The 15,587-nt window shown below is 42.4% G+C and overlaps 1 protein-coding gene across 1 annotated transcript; it reads right to left on the bottom strand.

Moving 5' to 3' along the window:
• Window positions 1–2,088: 2,088 nt before the first annotated feature.
• Window positions 2,089–9,445, bottom strand: SRP9 (signal recognition particle 9). The gene is made up of 3 exons (XM_052672719.1): window positions 9,288–9,445; window positions 6,470–6,538; window positions 2,089–4,626 (listed from the first exon to the last, which is right to left on the bottom strand). Exons 1-3 carry the CDS (start codon window positions 9,357–9,359, stop codon window positions 4,507–4,509), a joined length of 261 nt encoding a protein of 86 aa, XP_052528679.1. The 5' UTR covers window positions 9,360–9,445; the 3' UTR covers window positions 2,089–4,506.
• Window positions 9,446–15,587: the final 6,142 nt, after the last annotated feature.

The raw sequence follows: 15,587 nt of genomic DNA, 5'->3' as shown, positions 1-15,587 counted from the left end.
ATTATGGGGGCACTCAGGCTGAGCACACAGGCTCTGGCTGGGAGCCTGGCCAGCTCTTGAACCAAGAGCCCTCAGAGATGGCACTAATGGCTTGAGATGTTTTTAGGACAGCAGAAAGTCTTTGTTCCCATCAGGGGACTCCAAGAGCAAACACCTGTGACTAAGTGACTGAGGCACAATGTAAGGGGGGGAAAAAATGCGTATTCACTAGAAACAAAGACAGTGTACAAAAATAACTGCACTTACATGTGGGTAACTAAACTCTGCTATCACACTGTGACTGTGCTCTTACTGCCTCCTGGTCTGTTACAGCAGCCAGGGGGCCTATGCCAACTGTCAGGGATTAGTGGACTACCTCTCTTTGTGTTCTGCTGAGTGACTGTTCTCTTCCTGAAATACTGTGGTAACATTCTCTGATAAATGCACCACTTCTACAGACTAAAAAGCCACATCTACCTCCAGCTCATGGTAATTCCTCCCAATAAAAAGCTGGGGAGGCTTATCTGGAAGTCAGTCTGAAGAGTATTTGCTGGAAAAGTAACAACAGATGAAAGGTGTTTTTATGTCATCTCCAACACAAAGGTGATTTAACTCTTGCCTGGATTTAAATACCTTTCAAGGCCTGTGTAAAAGATAATGCAATTGTTTGCTTACAAAGATTTTTTTATCTCCAGTCATGCAGAATCTACCTTCAAAGTGGTACCAAGTTCTCAGAGTAGATACCTCATCTCTTGGAAGTGAGATCACTGTTAACTTAAGCAAAAACTCGATGTGGAGCATAGACTAGATTTTTAAAAAGCAAGTTAGTTGTTATCTATCTTAATGGATCTTCACAAGAAACCTTCTAAAATATGCTTGACGAAAGCAACTTCATTTCAGTCAATGACGCTTAAAGTTACCTCAGCACAGTGCATTGTACAAACCAGGCTTTCAGTTTGAGATCCAACTTTGTAAGGCTGTGTGCTGATGTTCAGTCTCTTGAAAGAATGGGAACCGTTGCAGAATCTGGTCTCTAGATGAGAAGATATCACACGTTTTTACTTCTGCATAGCTATTTGCTGTAGATTCCTTTTTCCACTTCAGATCAATCTCAAATGCCTTTTAGAAGTGGTCACAGTATCATTTCTGTGGAACATTCTTCCCCTAAAGCAGAAAAGAAGGGGAAAAAGCTCGAGTACAGGACAACAGTGTGTTCCCATCCTTATTTACAAAGAAGTGAGCAGATTGCTTCCCTCTGAAGCAAGAGGGCAACACGCTTTACAGATGATGTAATCCCTTAAAATCAACCCAAGGGAACAACAATCATCAAAGGCTTACTAACAGTGGCTGGCAGAAACCAAGGTTCCTCCACATTTATTACAGGGGTGTTGAGCAGTATCCACTTCTTTCTCGCACTGCAGGAAAGAACTTATGGAGATAAAACGTAATTATTTTGACAAGTTAAAACACTGTCAAAGGCTTGGCCTCAGTTCAATTCCCTATTTGCACGGACTCAGGCACAAAAGCACCTAATTTTCTGGAATAAATCTGATGCTCTTGAAAGCATTAGCTTGACTTTGATGAAAACAAAAGCCTCTTTCACAAGCATCTCTAAAACCATGACTTGTAACCAGTTCTCACTTCTACAGATAATTAAAGGATCTTCCTGTAATCCAGAATATGCTTGCATATCCAGAGGCTTAGAATTAAAAACTCTGAAGGAAATAGACCCTTCTTTTTATTAAACTGCACTCACAGAACAAGATGGTCACTGAAAATGACTAACGTATGCAGCAACAAAATAAGCTAAAGTAAGCAAAAACCATCCTTTGATTTTAATAGCTTCAGTCCTCCTGCAAAGATTTCCATTACCAGACAAGTCACACATAGGTTCCTGAGCTGGCTGTTTGCATCCTTTAATTGGCACAATTGCTTCTGGAAACCAGAAGCATTTGCTGATAGGCTGGGCTGCTGCATTCAGTGCTTCTGAGTGCAGATATTCTATGCACATCAGCTATCTTTTAATGCAGCAGCCATGTTAAGCTGATATATATATATATATATATATATTTTTTTTTCCATCATGTATCAACAGACACCTTTGAGCAGTTGGCAGTTTGGCTTAACTCCGTGACAACGTTTATTAGGAGTTGGTAACTACAGTACAGATGCAACAAGTGCGAACTGTACTCTCAACAAGAGCATTAGCAGTACGAAGCAGAGCTTTGAGTTCAGTGTTTCTACGAAGCATCCCATCAACAGAGTACTGAAGTGACTGAAAGCTGCAGGACAAAGTCAAAAAGCATTAAATATGTCATCTTTTTTCCCCTAAGTGAATTTCTGAAGGCTTGTTTGTTTTAAAACAATAGCTTTAGCAGTATTTTTATTATAATAGCTTAGTACCATCTTCATTTTCCAGCAGGTACACAAAGAACAAGCATAACATCGCCTTTAAGAATGCAGCTTTAATATTTCCTTGTGATTTTACAGCAATAATGTCTGAATTTAGGCAACCAGAAATTGATTTTCCTGCCTTTTTCTTGACAACTGCAATTTAGTATAGCACTGTAATCCCTTCCTCTGCTAGTCACCAGTACTCCTCTTTAAAACCTCCTCAGTCTCTAGTTCAATCCTTTCAGCCCCCTGGTGCACAAAGTTTACCTGCAGCCCTCTCTTTACCTTTATCCTCCATGCACAAGTGAATACAGTCAAATCCTTCTGTCCCTCTGCTCACAGAAGACCTCTCATGCCAAACCAATTTGTAAGTGGCCAAAAATCACACTGAAATAGCAGCAGCCTTTGCACCTGCCAAGTTAGTAGTGTAAAACTTCACTTGTGTGACTTCTACACAGCACCCATACACCACAGAACAGTATTCCAGATTAAAAAATGGCTTGAGTCCTTAACGTGCTATATTGTAATATTAAGATGACAATTTGGAGCATCAAGGAAAATTTTCAGATCACAGTATCTTATTACAGCTTAATTATGGACGAAGTCCATAATTCTCTCTGGGTTTATCTGCATTTCAAAAGCCAATCCAAAAACATTACATGTAGGTCACTCCTACAGAGTGGCTACTGGCAATTTAGCACCTAAGGGCTTTCCAAAAGCATGCAGTGTTGCACATCAGCTGGTTACTGGGTACTCTACTGCAGCAGCTGAGCCTGTGTTTTGTGTTAGAGACCTCAGCAAATGTGAGAATTGCTTCTAATTAGATTGTGCTTATTTAATGTCAGTGATAACAGGTAGCTATTGAAGTGGATTGTTTTGCCATATTTAAATGCTAGCACAGACAAGTCTTGTATGGCTCTGGCTTGTTTTCACAGCTTGATTTTTTTTTTTTTTTTTTCTTAAAGCCAAAGCAATCTGGGCATACAGTACAGCAGTAGCATATTTATATAAAAAAACAAAGTGTGGTTTTAAGTATGCATGGTCCAGTATCAATTTCAGCTACTGGGCTGTCAAGCATAAAAACATTTGTAAAAGACAAAGTTTTCATCACCTTACCAGAGGTAAGCATGCAAAAAAAGTCAAAGTGTAGTGGGCACGGGTCTATTTTTGACAGTTGTATTTATTAAGCTGGTTTTTATCTGTCTGTTCAGCTGGCTGATATCCATGTGCCTCATGTAATATTTGAAAATGCACAGTTCACAAATAGCTAAAAATGACTGGATAGTGGCTGGTTGCATTCTTCTATTAACATAACAGGCAAGAGCTTCTAGAATTAGTCCTGCTGATACACTTCAACTCTGCCTGAGGCAAGGATGGCAAAGGTCCCCTTTTCTAGTATGCAACAGTTCAAGTACTGAAAGAATGTTCTGGTATTTTTCATCAATATCTGCCTAACCAGAAAAGAAACTGCTCAAGTATTGCTAACTGCACACAGCAAGTGTTACTTTAACATTTCAAATAGAGAAGCTTAATTATTTACCCAATATAACATGGATTCTACAGATGCATTGCTGATGTTACACGTGACCAAAATCAATGCTAAAAGCTAAAATTTTGCTAGGTGCAGTCTTAATATACATTGGCTGCTTTCTGAAGTGAAATGTTAAAATTGCATTCTTCTAAACCCCACTGAAGTATATTATTTATGTAAATATTTATTAGATCCATTAATCACACTACAGTATTATGTTAATAAAGCCTCTCACTGAGAATACATCAGCATAACATATGAAGACAACAAAACCTATATGGAATTTTATTACAACTTTCCAGAAATATGCTTGTGGCCCACCAAATTCACACAAGTACTGTAGATTGTGAAGACTTGTCTTCTTAGCGTACTTAGTGTGTCAGAATAGTTTCTTGTTCAATTCCCGAAAATAAATATAAGCTTTCAATTGAAAGCATTAATTTTCCTAGTTTTCCAAAGTGGAGTCAGGGGAGGAGGATACTCTACACTTGTATCAGTCCACTTTGGCATGAAAAGCATCTCCTGTCCCGCTATTTGTTCAAATCCAAGAGATGTTTTCTTCCAGTGAAATCCGACCGTGGCGCTCCTTTCTTTTCAGCAGCTCAGTCTGTTTCCATGGCAGCACTGCGGGATTCCTTAGCCACCATCAGTCGCATCAGCTGACTGTGGAACTTCTCAATCTTCTTTACATCCTGTGCCTGGTCTGTTCTATACAGCAAGCACTGCAAGAGAAAGTTGCTTAATATCAGATTCCATTTGCACTGCTTTTACCCCACTTGCAGCTGCAACGAATTTGTGCTCGAACCAATGAAACAAGTATTTCAATGAATGTTTGTGGTATGTTGCTACCATGTGGCAGCAGCAATACACAGCTACCTTCTTTTAAAATGCCTGTTTAATTTTCTTTCAAAGGTTCTTGCCTTCTGTTCTGAAAACAGTGAAGCTCATCGTTTCTGTTATCTTTTCTCTCAAAGGTGGTAAAACTTGGGCTTTAAAGCTGTCTTTAAGGGCACACTTGGTTTAGGTTGAATTTTATCTAGAAAAAGGTTTTTCACTATCCTGTTCTCTATATCTTGAAAGTATATTCTGCCTCTAGCAGTCCTTATACACTGCTAGTGACACAACATCAAGTATTTCCCACTGGATAGGATCCCCCTCCCCTACGCAAAATCCATTTTAAAGATAGTTCTAATGAGGAAAATAACATCTAATTAAGATGAAGAGGAATTCCTTCATGTGACAAGCCTGTAAATGCAAAAGGAACGAGAGCAATATGTTGGTGACTAATCATAAAATGGCTGCTTAGCTTTCACTGCATGAGTAATTTCTTATACCTGCACAGCATCAGTTTGACTGCTCAGACCTACGTAACAACTACACATAACAATGCTCCATCCTCCAGCACTCTGAATGCAGCAACTTTTGCCAGCAATGAAATCCTCTTGTGAGCAGTAGAGAAAAGCTTATTTTTTTTTTTTTTTCCCTCAGCTATATTGGTTGTACACTTAGCAGAAAGGAAACCCTTTATTTCCTCCCTTTACAAAACAATCAGCATAACAGCCTTCCACAACTGGCAGCAGGTAAGAAGGCCTGAAATAAAAAAGCTGAAGCTTACAAGTCACAGACACCAATCTTCCATTACTGAAAACTTCAAACTGAACTGCCTTTTACTTCCCTGTTATCAGTACACCATGATCAGCATCTCAAACTAAGCCCTGTCACTACTGTGTCATTATTGGAATTTTGCATCTTGCCTTGGAAATACCAGTGCCAGGCCACCCCTGGGAAGGGAAAATCAGGTTTTTTCCAGATCTCAGTGTAAGGAATGGGCATACTACTGTTGCTTACTTGGGCTGCACAACAGTAACTTGGCTGTAATGTTATTACCACCAGAACTTGTTGCTGGCATGTACTTCTGCATGTAGATAAATTCTATTTCTACCTGCTGTCCTCTTTGAATCCCTTGTGAGTTTAAGCACCCTTCCAGACTATTTAGAACAAGAGTAGTAAGTAAATGCAGCTCAAATGCTTCTGAATGCATAACAAATGGCTGTGGTACCATAATATTATTTCAGAGGATGGGATCTTTGTGCTGTGAATGAATGTCACGTTTCACTGTGATAACACTCTAGTGTCTTCTCATCACAAAGCAGCAGCTTACCCTACAGATTAAACCTGTCACCACTTTGAGCAAAGTGAAGGGACCACACTCAGCAGTAAATGTGTTTGAAGATGCTCCTGAAACGCTTCAGCAGGAAGTACCAATGTAGTTCCATGAAGATGGATTTTTTTTGTAGTGCTCAGATAACTATTTTAGGATTGTACAAAAACAAACATATGGGGAGACCTATAAAGGATACTGAAGTGTTTGTTAGAGCTTCTTGTGGACTATGTAGAGCTGAATTACAGAGGTCAGTTTCAGTCACCAGAAGGAAATTAGGGAAACCTGAGCAAAACAAGGTTTTAGGAAATTGTGAGGTACTCAAGGCAATGGCTAAGAGCTTATACTTGCAGAAAGCAAATACTTGAAGTCCAGTAAGCCCCGAGAGCGTGTTCTGTACTTACAGCTACATCGTCCGTTACTTTGATGCAGAGGTTCCCATCACAGTGTCGATATTTGAGAACAACTCGCACCTGAAATGACAAGCATTTTAAGAATTAATATCCAAATTACTTGCTATAGAATGTATGGGGGAAGAGTGCCTGAGTTCAGACTGCCTTCATTAGAATTCTGCACTGCTTCAGTTTCGCTGCCTCTCAGTGGACCCCAACTCCACTGTCTATTGACCTTACAGACAAGATGGTTTGGAAGCTAATCACCATGCTTCCTTGCCTGACATGCTAAATTAGTACTATAGTAGCAACAGGCATGTTACAAACTACACTAAATACAGCAGTGGCACGTGCAGGGACTCCACTGACAGGTAAACAGATGACAAGAGTCCTGCCAATGTAAGACACTCTCTCACTGTGTATCACATAGTTTTCTTACAAGAAACCTTAGGAAAATAGTTCTGTGTGAACACTTGAAAAGGCTTGACTGAGTGGGATAAACTCAGCATTACTTCTTTTCTTATACAGTATCTAATTATGTATTAGGTGAGTATGATGTAAGTGTTCCAGTCACTACAGTTAATTCAGTAGCTACATTCATGCAGACTTGAATCATGCTAATGCTTTCCTAAGCGGAGAGGGGAGACATAACAAAACGCTTCTAGTGTAATTTAAAAAAACAACAAACAAAGGGCTCTTTCAAATTGCTTTCAACACTCAACAAGGCTAGGTTTGAAGTCAGGAAGCAAGCATTCTACTTGCTAAAAACAGCTCCTACCACAGTAACCTGCCCTGAGATTCAACCTACCCACAGCCCTTCTGCATTCTTCAGTTACAAAAGTTCTCAAAACCATTGTAATAAAAATCAACTCTCAGCAACTGACTGAGCATTGAATGAGTTTTCCTGAATGCAGAACAAGGGGGCTTCTATTGTTTCTGATCTCAGCTGGCATTAGTATCTATAAACAAAGCAACTTGTGCTTTTGAGAACGTTCTGAAGGAAGACAACCCATGCTATAAAGGTGTCTTTGTTGACCTATGATGTGGTCAACATTCACCATGACTACAAAATGTGTTTTGAGACTGTCTCTATGAGAGATCTCTTCACAGACTTATCTTTCTTGTTCAAGAAAGCCTTCTGACCACAGCACCTGTGTAACTACACCTCTCAGCCAGGCAGGCTCAGCAGCACAACAGAGGCTGTTAGAGACATGGACTAGGTAACTTGCTCCCACTAAAGCAAGGCCACTTGCTGTCCAGCCTCATCAGCTCCCAAACAACGCAGACCTGTCTCCCACAATTCTTAGTTTTTTTGGTAAGTGCAGTTGCATACGAAAGCTTTTCAGGCAAGTAAAAGAAGGGTACTCCAACTATGACTCTGGAGCCTACATAAACCTTCTCATAAATAACCAAGTTGATAGCCACAGCAGAGTGTGAAGGAAGAGAGTGCCTTAAGGTCCCTTACAGAGAGGGAAAGGTGCTTCTGGCTGCAACGGCAGCCTTTCCAAACTCTTAATTTAACTGGATATTGCAAAGCATTATGTAACAAGTTATTTTTAGTTTCTTATCAGTAGGTAGGAAGCAATTGCATAAGAAGTGGTTATTAATGTCATGGCAGGTCTGGGACCCCCAGCACAAGAAGTGGAAGTTTTGTTCTGCCTAGAGGAGCCTCTGACCTCGTCGTGGGCCTCCAATACTTAAAGGGAGCTTATAATCAGAATGCGAATCAACTTTTTACATAGGTAGTTAGAAAATGAACGAGGGTGAACAGTTTGAACTAACTAGTGTGAACTAATTAAAAGAGGGGAGATCTAGATTAGATGTCAGGGAGAAGTTTTTCACTGAGAGGATGGTGTAGCACTGGCACAGCTGCCCAGAGAAGCAGAAGATACTGCAACCCTGGAGAGCTTGAGGCCAGACTGGAGGGGGCCCTGGGCAGCCCTGCTCATGGCTGGGGGCTGAGACTGAATGGGCTTTAAGGTCCCCTTTAATTAATGCTATTCCAAAATTCTATGATACTACTTCTGGTGAATGAAACTAAGCCTTTCCTACTGGTGTCTTCTCAGGCTTGTGAGTCCTGTTGCCTTCTGTAACTTTTTGGCTGAAGTTTTTTAATGTTTGTGCAAACTGAAGACAAAGGTTACTGGAAACAAAAAGCAATCATATATTAAGAATTCCTAGAGCAATTACTCTCCAGGAAACAAAGCCCTTCCAGTCTTAAGTGATGCTGTGGGCAACAAAGTGACATAGGAGTTAATCAATGCTTTTGGTCTGGATCTCCAGAGGTCCCTCCCAACAGCTCTGTGATTCCTTTAATTCAAACAGATACAGCCTCATACGCTGTAAGCCAGCTCTCAATACACTTTCATTCAAGAGAACTGCTTTAATCCCCTTCCCGGATGTCACGGTGCACCTGCTGTACAGAGGTACCACAGGTCAGCGCACACATAAGTTCTCTGAGATCAGGTCCTCGCGGTCCCCACGTTTCACGGGTAACGCGGTTCCGTGGGCAAGTTACACGGGAATTTGGTTCTACTTCTCGGAGCGTGACGATGATGTATCAGCAAGGAGCCCCCTCCTTACTGCTCCGTTTTTATCCTTGAAGGCCACCGGGATTAAATGCAGGGAAACGCTCTCCTCTGCCTCGTGCAGGGCGCTGGCAGGCACGCGGCCCGGAGCGGCCGCCTTACGGCGCTGCTTCCCTCACCGGGCGGCTGAAGAACGCGGCGGCGAGAGCCCCAGGTGCGCCACGTTACTCGAGGCCTCCCTCGGGAGCCGGATGCCCGGCCCACCCGCCAGGCCTACACGGCCCGACGCTGCCGCCACCCACCTTCATGGGATCGGCGAGGTAGAGCTTCTCCGCGGCGCGAGTGAACTCCTCCCAGGCCTGGTAGTGCGGCATGGCGGGCCCGCACGGCGACTCGCTGCCCGCCGCTACGCTCCGTTCCGCTCCTCCCGGCGCCGGCAAGATGGCGCCGTAGGCGGGCGCTGACTAGCCGCGAAAGGACGCCTCCCATTGGCCGGAGGAAAGCGGCTGCCCAATCACGAAGTGTGTGACTCAGAGTTTGTGGTCCAGCCGGAACGGCCCAGCCGGCACAGCGACCCCGCCAGGAGCGGCGGACCGCGGAAAGGTTTGCGCCAGGCAGCGGCTCTGCCTCCTCCGTGTGTTCCGGGTTCGAGTCCCGCGGCAGCCCGGGGTTGGGCGTTCCGCTGGCTAACGGGATCCGGCCTTGAGGGGGTGCGTGTGAACCCGGTCACCGGTACCCGTGTGGGAGCTGAGCGACAGCTCCAGCCTAGCATGTGAGCAGTGAGACAAACTGAAATTACAGGAAAGGCACGGGTGTGGTGGGCATACGTTCTATTCTTGATGATAGTTTTGCTGTCGTGCTGCTTGAGAATCCACCTTCAGAAATGTGTTGTCTTCCAGATCAACAGCTCTTAATCAAAGGCGATAGATACATTGGCAGTCTGAACCAGCTGTCCCAAACACAGAAGCTAACATGGAGGGAGCACTGCTCCGCCATCTTACGTTGGGGCAGCCATGTATAACTGCAAGGTAGGAATTGCTTTTTGGTAGTTTTATAGACAAGAAGGGCTGTAAATATGTGAAAGTGAAAGGTGTGGGAGGTGCAAACCCTGTAACACAGCCCAGCGCTGCACAGAACCGTGGCACACCAAGTTTGGAACCTGTTTTTCGAATCAGATGTGGATATTTTCTTTCTGAAGGAGGAATCCCAGCTTTGGGTTGTCTAGTCAGGAGCAACTTAGGGTTGATTTTTAGAGGATTTTCATCTTAATGTAAGTGTTCAAGATCTTTTGTACTTCAACACAAGAGCTGGCTTAAGAGCTTGTCAGCACGCAGTTATTAGCCTCATTGTTCGTAATTTCTTCAGTTAAGCCAATGTAACAGAGAATGGCTAGAACAAACAGCACATCTTGAGATTCCTTTTTTCTTAACCAACGTGATTTCTGAAATCCAGATTAGTATCTTCTAGAATTCTTGTATGTGCATACTTTTACATGGCAGACTGCAGGAACCAGGGCAAGAAACTAAAAGAAGGATTTCTTCATTGCCTGTGGTGTGTCCCTCTGACAGTTGCATACAATGTGATGTACAGTTCTACGTAGCGTGTTCTTGGCTGCAGGTTTTAAGGATTTCCTGCTCTCTGCCACCGCCACCTATGGCCCCACACTTGTGCTGCCACAGCTGTTTGTGACTCCAAGCTGGGGATCAAACCAATGACCTCAAGTGGATTAAAAGCAGCACCATTTTTAGTAACATGTTTTTTAATCAAGGTTGGTTCATTTTTCCAGTTGACTCTGTGGCCCTATGGACTGCTGTGCTGACGTAGCTGTTGAAAGTGCACCTTTTTTGGTGGCGAGGCGGGATGTGGGAATTTCTACTGTTTTTGCTGGACTGGCACCAAAACCAGGGGGTTGTACTTTATAACCCCAGCTCTCCTGGAAGAGAAGCTGTTTGCTGAAATTTCAACAATTAAAAAGATAGGCTATTTCCAAAATTCAGTAGATGTCTAGAACCAAGAGCTGGTGTGCTGCTTCACTGTGTTCTCGTGTCCCTGAAGAACAGAATGTTTTCCTGACATGTTTGAAAAGTAACCCAGACCGTTGCAGTTATTCATGTGTGAGTTGTATTTTATGTGTGTCCAAAACTGTATTTTTCAAGTAAGTTCTGGTGAATGCAGCAATAGTAGAAATCTTACAATGGGCTTTTTGTTTGGTGAAATAGAAAGAACAGTTGTTTATCACTGTGTGAAATATTTGATAGTTAGCCAATAATAATTTAGCAGTTAGAAAGAATTCTGCTAAAACACACATACTTATCTTGCTTACTTTTCTTGAGCTCCTGCTTTCTTTCATGCAAGAAATCATTCCAGCAGCCTAGTGGCCATTCTGTCATTAAGTAAGTGAAATTAGGAATGCTACAAAACCTCATTGATCCCTCTGTCTCCTTTTATATCCTTGCTATATTCCCTAGGCCACTTTAGATAATGTCTTCTTAGGCTGGATTTAAGGCCATTGAGAACTATGAAGCAATAATATAATTACTTGCGTGATGAAGATTTTTTTGTGTGTTTTCCCTCAGGCCTTTCCCCCTCATCCAGCGTGTATATACATGATGAATGATCTCTCTTTGATCGTGCTTCTACATGTATTGCCACTGCAAGTCCTGCTCTGTGTAGTTATGTTCAGGCACCTGGATTCCACATGGAAAGGCTGTTGTTTTCTTTACGTAGTGTCTTCCTTTGCATAAAGGAAAAAAAAATAATGAAAGAAAACAGTAGAATAAGACCTTGCACTTAAAATATCCACTGAGATCTTGAGTTTAGAAAGATCATGGAAACTGTAGCTGCTCAGCATTGCTCAGGGTTCAATATTTTGTTCCTGTTCACTCATTAATACTCTATTTAGCCTAAAGCAGGTACCGTATTTACTATTTGCAAGTGTATTTTTCAGGTAAGTGTATTGAATTCATTAAAACAATTCTCTATCACCACAGCATGCTGCTGGTGGTTCCTTCCAGCTGAAAGTAGCTTTGTAGAGAACACTGTGCGTTATCGCGATAAAATGATAGTTGTGATGGAAAACAATAGGACGAACTCTGATCTCAGGTGGATTGGGTTTTTGTTTTTCTTTTTTCATATCTGAAAGAGTTTAATTAGGAACAAAAGTTGATGCTGAGCTGATGATGCTGTTCTTCAAGAGCAACATAAAGTCAGTGGAGTTATACAGGTCTAAAAAAGTCCTAATAAGGAGCTAGTTACAAGGCAATTACTACTGCCAGGAATGCTTCGTGCTTTAAGGAGATAGAGTCAGTTCTGTCAAAATATCTTCCCTTTGGTGAAATTAAAGGAAAAGCATGGGCATGGTGATTACACGTTCCATTCTTGTGTGTATGTTCTAAAATGGCTTGGGATTTGTAATGATGCAAACTTTAATTACGCAAGCTTATTTATGTGCATAAGGATGCAGATTGATGTTGAGGACAGGAAGCTCAGTGGTTTTTGACATCTCATTCGTTTTTGAGCCTCAGCACCCATGAGAACAGAGTCTGCAGTCAGAAGCAGTTGATGCTCCTGGATAGGTTATAACATGCCAAACTGAGCTACAGTTTTTTCATTCTGCAGCTCTTGAAGGAGCACAGAACACACTGCTGCTTTCTATAGGTTTTATGTTTTAAACAGCTTGGCTAATGGTTTTGCTGGGCTGAACAGCATATGATTAATTACATCAATGCTAATTTCCTACCTTTCTTGTACATAAGCATTTAATCAAGTGATTCAGACTCACCTTGTCCTAACAACAGCATAATTAAATATTGGTGTAACTGAGCAGAAGTGTGGCTTATGGCAATGAAGGCTGTATGGGGGTGACAGGATTCTGAACTGTTGTTCACGAATCTACGTGCCTCTCCCAGCCAAGTCACAGCAACTAGCCAGGATGAGACCTGAATGCCCATTAATTTCCTTCCTTTTTCCCCAGTGGCCTTATTTCTGGGAAAAGAAACACACTCCAAACAAATCCCTGGGTCACTGGGGATTCGGAAGCCTTGGCTGTGCCATCATCTATGTTTGCCATACATTATAGCCATAGCCTTCCCCAAGGCAGCATTATCTGCTAGTTTGCTTTAACCATTTGAAAAAAATACTGGCCATTTAATATGGTTTAATCTAATCTTGCTCTATCTTAGGGTGTTTATATAGGTACAGGTCAATAGCCATTGCATGAGGCAGAGGGCTGTCCCTACATATGGCCATGTTGCCTTAATAGAAACTGCTGTTTCATTTTTGTATGCTGTTCTGATGCATTTCTTGTTAAGTTCTTTGTTTTTGATAGCTAGAAAGATATATCCCTTCCTGTTAAGTGGTCAGTTTAGTCCCCTCAGCATAATAGTGCATTTAAACTAATGTCTTGTTATGCAAGGGACATATGTTGGAGAGCAGTCTGTATCTTGTCATAACGTTGACAGTGGAGATTTCAGAGTGAAATAGCAGGCCTCGTGGTGGCCTTCAGGGTAAAGAGGAGCACATCTGGTAGACAGCTCATGGACCCGTATGTCAAACAGGAAGCAGACAGGCACTCAGCACTAGCTACTCAGATTTCGTGTCATCATTACATGAAGTTTCTGTGCACGCTTAGGATTGGGTTAGATCATCAGTTTGTACAGACTGGAGGTGCCCTGATTTCTTACGTTAATCTTTAGATATTTTCTACTGAATAGACATGTCTGAAGTCTGATTTACCTGTGATGTTGATGCTGCTATGGCTGATAGAATTGAATAGTGAAACCAATGGAATGGACAGGCCATATCAGATGCTTATGGCAATACCTTCCACAGTCATCTGTCCCAGAATAACTTATAGGTGGTGAAAGCACTGAAGGTACTTCTAACTACATTGATTTCTAAGACTAAGCTATGTCTCAGCCCATGAGATTGTTTGAGCATCCTCCTGAGTCAGCTGTTGGTAAAAGGGATCGGTGGGCCCAGCCACCTGCCACTGCCTTTTCCCAGGAATTAATGCCCTCTCTCGATCTGTTTACAGAGATGCTTGTGTGAGTGCCCCTTAACCCACTTCAATCAAACTGGGTTAGCAAAAACCTCCCACTTAATCCATTTAAGCTAAGTCTGGCTCAGGTTGACCAAAAGTAGGTTAGGGGGTGCCCACACGAGCCTCTGCAGGCAGAGCTGAAGAGGTGGTGATTTACACGGGAAGAAATAGGATGAGCTGAGCTGGGGAAGTGGATCTGAATCAGCAGCTTTTTCCATCCCTTCAGCTGCGGCAGAAGAAGATGGAGAAGGGCCTGCTCCACACACACGGCTGTGCTGGGCCACTTGGCTGGCAGCACAACATCTGAAGCTGCAATAGCACAGCTGTTGTCCCATACTCCCCTTCTCATCATCACAATAGTAAAAAAAACAAAAAAAAAAACCCCAACAACTTTGTGAAGACCAGCTGTTGCTAGAGCACATGGCAAAGCCACTGCAAGCTCCTGCACTTCCACTGAGTGTTGGTTCTTGTTCAAGAGTTGGTGCAGGTGGAGCTCGCAATTGAGTATGACCACGTGTCAAAGTGGATGCTCAGTATTGGCATTGCCAGTTCCTAAAACAACTGCAGGCATGCACATTGCTCCTCTGATGCCTGCAGTATGGCAGCTTTCTATAAAGTATATCTGATACAGAGCTTTTGTAGCTGTCAGGCTTGCAGGCCCACGTAGAGCATATGCAAAAGCTGGGATCTGTGCTGGAAGTGCTTCCATACTTCCGACATATGTTGTTGCTGTTACAAACCCTGTCAAGGAAATAGCAAGTATTTACCTGGCCCGTCGACTAGCTTTAGTCTGCACAGAAATTTTCAGTTCAGATCCATAAGTTTAGCTGTTTCATAACATTTGGAGCATGTGAAAAATAGGAAAGGGGAGCTTGGCAGGGTATAGGTGTGGGAGCAGGGAGAATGTTGTGTAAATGATACGTCAGGGCTGTGACTTTATACCAAGGGCTAATTCCTAACAAGATTTGAAATGTGTCCTGACAGCTGCATTCTTGCTAAAGTATTTTCCTTTCTATGTCAGCAACTTTTCGTGATCTCTTTTTTTATTATTATTATTGTTGTTACGCAAATCAAATAAGCCAAAATTCATGCGATCCACTTTAGGAATGAATTAGAAAGTGTCTGCTTCTTTCATGTGGCAGAATTTTAGGCATTGTGCAGGTACCAGAAATGTGCATGAAAAGATCATGAGTGAATGAGGAAATATCTACTGCTCTGTTCGTTTTAGGGCGTGGGGGAAGATGAGAGGCCTGCAGGAAATTCACAGCCTGGTGCTGACACTCCCTCCCTATCTCTCAGCCTGTTACCTCCTGCTGGATGGGAGGGACGGGAGCTGGGAATGGTAGCTGCATGTTTTCTGAGAAATCTCTATAGCAGATCTCTATTTATCAGGATTCAGCCAATCTGTGTCCCCTTTATGCGGCACAAAGAGATGAGGCAAGGCAGTGCATCTGCTCATACATATTTCAAATCCTTTATTCTTTTTTTTTTTTTTTTCATAGGGCTGTTTTCATTTTTCTTTTAAAACAGAGTAAATCTCAGTGCCCTAAAGCAAACTCTT

Source organism: Tympanuchus pallidicinctus, unplaced genomic scaffold (assembly GCF_026119805.1).
Source record: "Tympanuchus pallidicinctus isolate F22 unplaced genomic scaffold, pur_lepc_1.0 scaffold1, whole genome shotgun sequence".
Classification (NCBI taxonomy): Eukaryota; Metazoa; Chordata; class Aves; order Galliformes; family Phasianidae; genus Tympanuchus; species Tympanuchus pallidicinctus.
This window is presented reverse-complemented; position numbering and strand designations above follow the sequence as displayed.